At 43.3% G+C, this 11124-nt stretch overlaps 2 protein-coding genes across 2 annotated transcripts; one reads left to right on the top strand and one right to left on the bottom strand.

Annotated features, from left to right (window-relative positions):
- Nucleotides 1-1661: 1661 nt before the first annotated feature.
- On the bottom strand, nt 1662-3582 carry LOC135610268 (trans-resveratrol di-O-methyltransferase-like). Its single transcript, XM_065104567.1, has 2 exons — nt 2772-3582; nt 1662-2214 (listed from the first exon to the last, which is right to left on the bottom strand). The coding sequence occupies exons 1-2, from the start codon at nt 3531-3533 to the stop codon at nt 1909-1911; spliced, it is 1068 nt and encodes a 355-aa protein (XP_064960639.1). The 5' UTR covers nt 3534-3582; the 3' UTR covers nt 1662-1908.
- A 5481-nt stretch (nt 3583-9063) lies between these two features.
- Nucleotides 9064-11124, top strand: LOC103983422 (UDP-glycosyltransferase 86A1). Its single transcript, XM_009400671.3, has 2 exons — nt 9064-9981; nt 10066-11124. Exons 1-2 carry the CDS (start codon nt 9450-9452, stop codon nt 10974-10976), a joined length of 1443 nt encoding a protein of 480 aa, XP_009398946.2. The 5' UTR covers nt 9064-9449; the 3' UTR covers nt 10977-11124.

Genomic DNA, 11124 nt, shown 5'->3' with positions numbered 1-11124 from the left:
AATTAAGCGGCTTCGAACAGATAATGGCATGGAATTTTGTGAAAGTGACTTTAATGAATTCTGCAAAAATGAAGGAATTGTTCAGCATCACACTGTTAGGATGATGCCTCAACAAAATGGTGTGGCCGAACGTATGAACAGAACACTCTTGGAGAGAGCAAGGTGCATGATCTCAAATGCAGGGTTGACAAAGGACTTTTGGGCAGAGGCGATTAATACAGCCTGTTACATTATCAATCGTGCTCCGTCTATAACACTTAACTTTAAAACTCCGGAGGAAGTTTGGTCAGGTACTCCTACTGATTACTCTGATTTAAAATTTTTTGGGTATCCAGCATATATGCATATAAATGAAGGAAAAATAGAGCCTTGAGCTAAAAAATGTATTTTCCTTGGGTATGCTTCTAGGGTGAAAGGATACAGATTATGGTATTCTGATCCCAAATCCCCAAAATTTATAATCAGTAGAGATGTTACTTTTGATGAATTGTCTATGTTATCTTCCAAAGAGGAATCTACTAGTTGTACAAATGATAGTGCGCAGAAGCAGGTGGAGCTTGAGATTGGTAGTTCAAATTCTTTTCAATCAAACTCTTCTACTCAAAGAATGCCAGTAGATGGTCCCGAGTCTACTGACGCAGATGATCCAGAGGAAGAGCAATATTCCATAGCCAAGGATAGACCACGGAGAAATATTCGACCACCACAAAGATATGCAAATTTGGTTGCATATGCTTTATCTGTTGTAGAAGAAACAAGTGAAGTTAGTAAGCCTACTTCCTACTCAGATGCAGTTTCTTGTGATAATTCCACTAAGTGGTTGATCGCGATGAATGATGAAATTGAATCTCTCCATTAGAATAGAACTTGGGATCTTGTGAAGCCACCTTCGGGTAAGAAAATTATTGGATGCAAATGAGACACTATTGCGGAGGGAAAGGTCATTGTTCAGAAAATTCATACGAAAGACAATCTAGTTGATATGCTTACGAAGCCTCTTTTGGTTTACAAGTTCAAGCAGTGCTTGGACTTTGTTGGTATTCATTGTTGGTGATTGCCCATTGGGGCATTTGTGAAGAAGGTGGAGCAAGTTTTGTTGGGACATGCCAAAGTGGAGATTTGTTAGTTTGGCAAGTCCCATAGTCCCACATCGAGAAAATCAGGCTTGTTATCTCCTATTGGAACTATAAATTAGGGTCTTAGCTTTAAAGTTAAATGCACCATAAGTAAAACCTAAGTGTTTGCTTTGGGTTTAAGTCCACACTTGGTTAAATAGTTTGGGCTTATAGTATGGGTTTTTATTGTTTAATAGATTCTGATGTTTTATGGCCTAGAAACATCTATCGAACCATGTAAATCTGGTACAGTAACCATAAGAAACGCAACATTACCACCATAAGAAATAACATTACCGTGCCGTAAGATGTTTGCCAAAGCATGGGTGGGTGCATGCAGGACAGGAGACGAGGTTTTTCTTAATCCCGAATCCTACCTTAATAATCCTCAATTTATGCACTTATTACCTCGAGCTTAAAAGTGTTTCCACAGCATGGCTTCTAATATATTAGTTGCAGGTAATAAATATTAGCTCATTTAAATTTTGGATCACAAAAGAAGAATTCTTGAACATTGACATCATTTAGCATAGCCACAGCTTGATAGGTCATCAAGTTTTTTATTCTTTTATTCTTTTTCTTTTGGCACATACATAGGTTATATGGTTGACTTAAAACAATCTCTCGCTTTGACTCTCGGGCATTGAATCTAAGACTGCTGAAGAAGGCACTGTAGTAGAGCCAATCTTGCATCACCTTCTTGGGTAACATACAAAGGTAGATGTTTTCAACTTACCATGTTGGAGGAGCTTATAGTTTGACTGACCCCCATTAATTTCACTTGCGATAAACATCAAGGATAAACCTCGATCAAGGAACGCAATCCCATACCTTTGATCGTGTAGCTCGAAAAACCAGCGTCCGTAAAGATCTTACGCCATTCGTGTTCCTCCCTTTGCATCCCTCCACTGACTACCATCATCAGCATGTCTAAGAACAACTGTGACTCCCTCGACTTATCACACCTGCTGGCTTCGTCTCCCTGGAGAACAATGTCGATTACGATGACTTTGCCTCCGTTTTGCTTGGATGGTATTGCCTCCCTGCAGCGTTTTAATATCTTCACACATTCCGCATCTTTCCAGTCGTGCAGGATCCACTGCAGCGTATAAAGTTTGATCGATACATAAGCTTATACAGTCTTTCTCCTGATGCATTAATCTTCTACTGCATAACACTAGTAGTAGCTGCTTTCATTCTTGACTAAAGAGCAAAGACAAACTGTCAACTGTGAATTGCCATAATCTTCTACTGCATAACACAGTAGCTGCTTTCATTCTTGACTAAAGACCAAAGACAAACTGTCAACTGTGAATTGCCATAATCTTCTACTGCATAACACAGTAGCTGCTTTCATTCTTGACTAAAGAGCAAAGACAAACTGTTAACTGTGAACTAAAAAACAAGGAACAAAAAATTCCTAACTTGTTCTCATGTTTTCTTCCCAACTAAGTGATTCCCTTCCCTTTTGACAAATCTATTCTAGGATAAACTCGATTTCTAAATAAATCAAATTAACAAATAAATATATCGAAATGCTTTTATTTTTCTGTGTTTTCTGTTTTCTAGAGAAAGCTGTAGAACACACAATATATATGACATGTGTTGCTTCAGAAGAATTAGGAATTGGAAAGTTTGCTGTAGTGTTGCGCGTACCTTGAGTAACATAATGTCAGCCGATGGTATATGGTCGAACATGTTTCCCCCAACAACAACCAAGTTGTTCGGCGTGCGGGCGGTCGCGGCCGCGGCCACGACGTGGGGCAAGTCGAGGACGGTGCACTTCATTTGCGGGAAGGCCTCGGCCACGATCGCCGCAAGGGTGCCCGTGCCGCCACCCACGTCCACCATGGACCGCGCTCCCTCCAACACCTCCGCATGCTTCTTTACCAACACCTGTCCCACCAGCCGACAGTCGCTCGCCATCGCCTCGTTGAAGACGGCCGCGAACCCCGGCTGCTCGCGTGCCGTCTCGAAGATCCCCTTCCCGTGGGTCGCGGCGAAGGGCGTGGGCGCCCTCCCGTGGAACCACGCCCCCAGCGAGTGCCACGACTGGACCACGAGCGGGTGGAGCATCCCCACCACGAACGGGGCCGCCGCGGTGTGCTCGGAGCTCACCAGGAGCCTCGACCATGGCGTGAGGGCGTATACATCGTCTTCCTGCTTGGCGAAGCAGCCGGCGTGGACCAGCATGCGCATGAGGCGTCGGAGGTCGGCGACCCTGGCGGGAGGGAGGCTGAGGGCGGCGGCCAGCTGAGGGAGAGTTGCGGCGCCGCCGTGGGCGTGAATGGCGTCGGGGACGCCGAGCTCCACCGCGCACTTGACGGACATGGAGGTGATGAATCTAAACGTGTGGTTCCACACCTCGCTCTGGGCCTCAAGCTCCTCCATGATGCCCACAGCAACAGGGTTCTCCATGCTCTTCGGTACAGGGCTCTCCACGATGCTCCCTTATCTCCACCTTGGACCAATAATGTGATAGAAATAATAGAAGATAATCTCCACCTCGGACCAATAATGTGATAGAAATAATAGAAGATAAGAACAATTATTGAAGAAGTTTTATTGAAGAAGTGAAGAAGCTTAAATACAGGATACCAATCTTGGATCGATGCAAAGAATGATTTACAAGCGAGAAGCTTCATGAGTAGGGCAAGAGCAGATTGCTGCTATTGCAATTGCTGTTGTTGTGAGAGCACAAGCGTTCCCTTTATTCTCCTTAAGTCCGCTCGTTCTCCTTAAGTGCGTCGACTGTTGGCAGATCAGCGAAGGTTACAAGCGAGAGGCTTCATGAGTAGGGCAAGAGCAGATTGCTGCTACTGTTGCAATTGGGCGAAGCTTCGCTTTTCTCAGCGGCGTTGGTCGTTGGCCAAAGGCAAAGGCAAGAGCGAAGCTTCGCTTTTCTCAGCGACGTTGGTCGCTGGCCAAAGACAAGAGCGAAGCTTCTTCACTTTTCTCACTGCTCTGATACCATGATAGAAATAATAGAAGATAAAAATAATTATTGAAGAAGCTTTATTGAAGAAGTGAAAAGTTTAAATACATGTTTCCTCTCCTATTTATACAGATTATGAGAACGATTTTCCTCAACAAAATAGAGAGATTTCCTCAAAAAATCTTATCTTCTAATGCAAATACATACTTACGTAAGTTATCCTTGCAGCAGCCCAAAATGTATAAAATGATTGCGTGCATAACACGAAGTGACTCTATAATGGAACAAATGTGCGTTTAAACAATAGGGAACGTGACATTTCCGTCATCGTTCGTATCCGACTTTGGCATATTCGATGACCCCAAATGCACGGAGTCCATGAACAGCTAATTGGGTACCACAAATTTTGTTGCGAGAAATGGCCCTCGAGAAGACTTTTCTGTCTTCGGATTGATTCCACCCAGACGAATCATCGGTTCAAACGAGTGGTGGGGTGACTCCGACGAAAAGAAAGCCACGCATCTCCGGCGCAGATGGAAATGACACGATTTCACCTTAATATATTTGTCATATTGCCTGCATTTACTCCGTCGAGTTGATTGATTTATCATCATTTACTTACTCACGTAGTCTAAGTAACGGCATCTGTCTTATCGTTGATGATAAATCGAATTTAGATAGCTAGACAATCGGGTTTGGATTTATATTTGGATATCATTCGCTTACCCGACCCGTTTCCATCGTTGAGCGGTCGTTCTTAGTCTGGCACTGCAACCGTAAGCAGAGCGAAATTAATTCGGCAGCAGAAATTTCACGTCCGTAGTCGCCTCCGACGATCTTCACCTCAATCGCGGTTTCTAGTCGGTGGATCGCACGGGTTTTAGTGCTACGTGCACACGAGAAGCCAATCTGAGGGGAGAGGGAGAGAGATGACCAAATCAGCAACGGACGAGAGGAGGGTTCATAGGATTAGTCAATTTTAATTCTGTGTTTAATCTTGAAAGCCTTGATTTCTGAAAGCCAAGGGATGCAGTTGATGACAGTCAACCGTGGCCAATTGGATTCAGTGAGACTGGTTATCATAGGCTAATTCTTGATGGCCTGACACAAAATGGGTCTACCAGTTCCCCATCTTACATTCCCATGAAATATATCCTAGTCGATTTTAGATTATTTTTGCTCTATCTTACGGTTGCAAGGTCAGGGTTTGATGGTTTCGTATGCTTGATCTTCCTGTGGAGTGGTCTGTTCAGGATGACTCCAAACGAACCTCTCTTAGATCTCTGGATCCTAATCTGAGACTATATCATCATCTCCAATGTAAGTCTTACAGTGCTGAGCTTAATGTTCTGAAGAGGGCACGAAATAGCAATTCAATTTATACGTGGAATCATAGAAGAATTTACTTTGTGTTAATCATTATGTGTCCTGAAAGTCAATCACATAAGTAATGACACATGTGACATCACATACACTTATTTTACTTATTATATTATTTGATATTTTATCACTTAATATTGTTGTCTATGGATCTTTGCAATGGAAATCGAATCGTGATAAGATCACGATAATGAGACTGTTTCATCTTTAAACACAGACTTTAAATAATTCTAGTCATAGGTTGCTCAATAGGGACATCGAGATAACCGGACGGACTGGTGTATTATATATCACTCCATATGATGGAGATCGTTGGTCTCATAGCTGTTCGTGTGGTAACATTAAGGATATAGTGCAAGTGCTCAATAGAGAATGAGTTCATCGATTGATCCACTCACGGAATACGGGATGGTTGATGATGTCTTATTCACAGACAATGATTCCATAGTTCTAGTGGAATATATGTTCCTTAGACTTGGGACACTAAGGATGTTCTGTATGAGTACTCTACTCTTTGATATTAGACTCATATGCTTGAAAGTTCCAAATCTAGCATAGTCGGTCATCAAGAGTGGTAGCCAACCTTACAAGGGCTATTGAGTATCGATATAAGATCATCCGCTCTCAATGTCATGAGAGAAATATTATATATGTTCTTGCTCAGACAAATCCCTAGATAGGGTCATTCGGATTTAGAGAGAGAGTTCTCCGGAAGAATCCGATTAGAACGAGACTTGAGTAGAAACCGTATGGGCTTAATAGCACCAAACCCGGTATACAATCTCTAGGGTATTAGATGGATGAGAGACTATAGATATATGGTAACTAAGGATAGACATGTCCAATGGATTGGATTCCCCTGTATCGTTTGGGGACTACGACGTCGTGGCATAGTACGTCTGTAGTCGATGAGTTGAGTAAATTATTATAGAGATAATAATTCATTGAGTCAAAAGGAGTTTTGACAGGTATGACTCATAGTCAGCTCATTATTAGGCCTAGAGGGTCACACACATATGGTAGGTGCTACGATGAGTAGAGGTTCGAATATGAGATATCCGTTGGAGCCCATATCTTATTGGATATCCAATAAGCCCCTGAATTATTGGATCCTATGAATGAGTCTAATAAGAGCCAATGAGAGATTATTGGGTAGAGACCCACTAATCTAAGTAGCATGGGTAGTTGAATGGAGATCTAATACCAAATGTGGTAGGATCTATTAATGTTAAGTTAATAGAGGGTATCTATAAATAGGAGGGAACCAAAGGGTCATAGGCTATGTTCTTTTTGATTGACATCTCATATTCTCCTCTCTCCCTCTCCTCCTAATACTATAGCTCATATTTGGGACATGTGGACTATCACCTCCTATTCTCCTCTCTCCCTCTCCTCCTCATACTATAACCTATATTTGGGACATGTGGACAGCAAAAAGAGGTAACCCTTTCTTGATTGTATAGTGCGCGTAACGATGAGGAATATGCAGCGATTTGATGAGCGTTTTCGTAACCCTTTCATGTGGATCACCACTAGAGAGGAGGACAGTTAACCTCCTTCATCCTCTCCCACAAATCTATAGATTTTCAGGGATATACAATCTCCTTGTATAATACAATCTCCCTTGTACGTGTATTTTTTCAGTTTTATGGGTTTTTACGCACCATTGCAAGACGATGAAACTTTATTTTCTATGAAAAATCTATGATTTTTATTTCTGTTCTTTAACTGTGCATGTTTCCGCTTAATTTCATTTTATCGAACATTCTCGTTAACTTAACTCTGTCTCTTTTATAAGGGATAGAAACGTGTAAATCGCAGCAAAATGATCATACAAAGCAGAGCAACTGCTGAGCAATGGTATTTGTTCATTTTTGAGTTAGAAATGCCAATTCTGGTTTGATCGAGGAGAAGGCTAACCCAAAAAAAAAAAAAAAAAGGAAAAAAATAATATATTTATGACAAACTATTCAGTTAGCATAGGGTAGATTAAGATGGGATGAAAGTAAAAAAAATCGATTGCCAAGCCGTACATGATAGGAAACTCTAAGTACATACCTAGTTGTTTACCTTTCTTCTAGAATGTGCTACTTTTGGGGTGCTAACGTGAGTTTTTAGTTGAGAGTATGATATTTGATTTATATAAGATCCATATGTTTAGATATTATCTTATACATCTACAAAGTCATATGCTTTGGAAGAAACTTATACAGTTTAAGAAGGGATTTTTATTACTAAAAGGATTTGGATCTGGGACCTATGAATGAAGATATTCTTGATACTCACAAAGAAAAGGAAAAGTGACTTAGACAAAAAGAAAAGTGACTTGGAAGTTATCATGTAATAGAACTCCGCAGATCATCTGTCAAGTGGCTTACGCTCCTCGTCAAGTGGCCATCCTCTGAATGAACTAGACATGATAATTTGTCATCATCCGACTCGAGCAACCATGCCTTCAAAGTTGCATTTTTCTCATTCCACAAAGATCTTGGGAATAGATGATGGACCCACCATTCTAGATAATGCTGATTTTTTCAAAGAACTATTGAATCATAATTTATATTCATGAGACATAGGATAAAAAAGAAATAGGATGAAGGTTTGCATATGTTATAATAAATAATATACTAAACAAAACTAGAAATATATAATTAAGTATGAATTGCTCAGCATAATTCATCAAAAGATTAAAGTAAATAACTCATACTTGAAATATGCCTCAAATAGATTTCAACTCCTTCGATTGTGTTATCAATAGGATGTAGCAACGATGGACCACATCAATAAATAGGATTTATTCATCTTGATCTTTGGTTCTGCCCAAGGAATACAGATCATATCTCACCTTTTCTTTATCTATGGGAATCAAATGCTAAAAGTGTGATGCATATTGTTTAATGTTATATGTCATTTGATATAATGAAAATATATCATTATTGTTACTCCTCTTCTTCAAAATCAAAATCATATAGAATTTTTGTTTAACGTAATAGAAATATGTGGTCATTCTACCTGCTTTGTCTCCGAGCTCAAAATCAACTAGGTTTTCTGTTTAATGTAATAGAGATATGTAGTCATTCTTGCTACTCATCTTCTCCAAAGATCAAAATGAAATATGTTTTTTATTTAGTATAATAAAAATATATCATCATTCTACCTTTAATATTTTTAAAAATTAAATCTCATATAATATATTTTTAACATATAAAACATTGATATAACAGTGATATATCATATTCACTTACCAAAGCTTATATTGGAAACCTAACCTCACCAAGATCATTGATAGGTGATTTAGAACCTAAATCCAACTTATTACTTAGTTACTGAACTTAATCTAATTTAAATAGTTATTTCCTTATTTGAACTCATTTCAAATTCGAGCATCTAAACCTACTATTGCCGTCGTCATCCCCTAATAAAATCAGTGTCTCGAATATCGATAAATTTCATTATCTGCGTATTGATTCTTTTAGTCGAATCCGTCCAAATTCGATTAAAAGAAATCAAATTTGGATCGATTGGATAGACTTAATTGACACGAACCGATGGCACGAATCACGAGGCGGCTTCTGCCCCACATGAAAAGACCAATATTCGGTAGTCGCTGTCGACGGTGCACAGGCTGTCCCAAAGTTATACATGACGATCACTCACACTTCGTCTCCATGTACATCCGAGCAAAACAACAAAGGCTCCATGTGGACCACCAGAAACGTGCCATTGACGTCTCGTGGTGTTGATCTCTCTCAAAACCATGTCCGCAAGGTGGCCATACATGATTGAACCTGCGAAATGACCTCTCGTTTCCGTCGGAACGCAGGATCTGATTCATCTCCTCGGCAGCTGAAGTGTCTCTGATCTGATCTGAATGGCCGTGTCCGCAGGTTCTGATTCATCTCCTCTTAGTAACGCCATCGATGACGCTGTTGGAGGACGGAAAGGAGACCCAACACTGACAAGCAGCAGGTAGAGAAATGTGCAGGTGATCACCGTCAGCAAGGCTTCGCAGCACTGAAATGTCCGAATCGGAGGATATCCCCAAGCACCACGCCATCTTCGTGGCCGCGCCCTTCCAAGGTCACTTTACGCCGGCTGCCAACTTCGCCGTCAAGATCGCCGCCAGGGGTTTCATCGTCACCTTCGTCACCACCGAGGCCTTTCACCACCAGCGCACCGCCTCCGGTGCGGTGTCCGTTGACGGCCACGAGGTCTTCGCCGACGCCCGCTCGATGGGCTTGGACATCCGCTACGAGCTCGTGAGCGACGGACTGGCCGTGACCTTCGACAGGTACATGCACCGGGATCAATTCTCCGATGCCTTCTACCACCTGCTCCCCGTCCATGTCGAGGAGCTGATGCGGAAGCTCCTGCTCGCGGAGCCCCCCATCGACGTCCTCATCTCCGACACCTTCGCCGTGTGGCCATCGACCTTGGCCAAGAAGTTTGGGCTGCCTTATGTCTCCTTCTGGACCGAGCCGGCGCTCGTCTTCGCCATCTACTACCACATGCACCTCCTCGTCGAAAATGGCCACTTTGGCTCTCCTACCGGTTGGTATACATCCTTTGCTACGAACGTTCTCCTTCGTGATGGATCGATCGAGCTTCTCATGTTTGTACATGGTGACCGAACAGAGACTCGCAAGGATACCATCACGTACATACCCGGCGTGCGGTCCATCGAGCCGACGGACCTCGTGTCATTCTTTCACGCGCCGGAGGCGTCATGGCGGCTGCTCAGGAACGCCGGTAAGGCATTCGAGGAGGTCAAGGGGGCCGACTTCGTGCTGTGCAACACGGTGCAGGAGCTCGAAGTGGAGGTCATCGGGGCGCTGCAGCAGGAGTGGCCATTCTACGCCGTGGGGCCCATCGGTCCCGACTCCGGCGAAGGCGGGGCAGCGACCAGCCTATGGCCCGAGCTGGATTGCTCGCAGTGGCTCCACTCCATGCCGCCGCGTTCCGTGCTCTATATTTCGTTCGGAAGCATCGCCGAGGTTAGCAAGCGGGACATGGACGAGATCGCTTACGGAGTCCTCGACAGCAAATCCAGCTTCATATGGGTGCTTCGGCCAGGAAGCGGGAGCACGGAGGGCACCCCACTTCCCGAGGGGTTCATCGATGCATGCAAAGGGAGGGGGATGGTGGTGCCGTGGTGCCGTCAGAAGCAAGTCCTGCTGCACCCGGCGGTGGGCGGCTTCCTGACGCACTGCGGGTGGAACTCGATCCTGGAGAGCATGTGGTGCGGGGTGCCGATGCTGTGCTTCCCAGTGTTTGCGGACCAGCCGACGAACCGGAAGATGGTGGTGGAGGACCTGAGGATAGGGATCGATGTCGGAAGTATCGGCGAGGTGAGCAGGGCGGAAGTCTCGAGGAGGATCGACAGCCTGATGGGAGGAGGAGTAGGCGGTGAGCTGAGGAAGGAGATGGAGGAAGCTCAAAGGGCGGTCAAGAGTGCGGTGACTCCGTGTGGTTCGTCAAGCAAGAACATGGAGCGGTTCACCGTCGATCTGCTGAAACATCTGTCGGAGAAGAAGCGAGAGCAATAGACGCGTTGGTGTGATGGACATGGAAAATGTCCTACTTTTTTGCTGCTCGCGGATCTACTTTTGATGTTCGATTGTTGAAAAGGCGAGTGGTTCTCAAAAGGATGTTTGATTGTTCCCATGATAATGGATCAGTGTTTGTTTTTGTGGA

The sequence above is a fragment of the Musa acuminata genome, chromosome BXJ2-4 (genome assembly GCF_036884655.1).
Source record: "Musa acuminata AAA Group cultivar baxijiao chromosome BXJ2-4, Cavendish_Baxijiao_AAA, whole genome shotgun sequence".
Classification (NCBI taxonomy): domain Eukaryota; kingdom Viridiplantae; phylum Streptophyta; class Magnoliopsida; order Zingiberales; family Musaceae; genus Musa; species Musa acuminata.
Note: the sequence above shows the minus strand (reverse complement) of the source record. Positions and strands in the feature narration are given on the sequence as shown.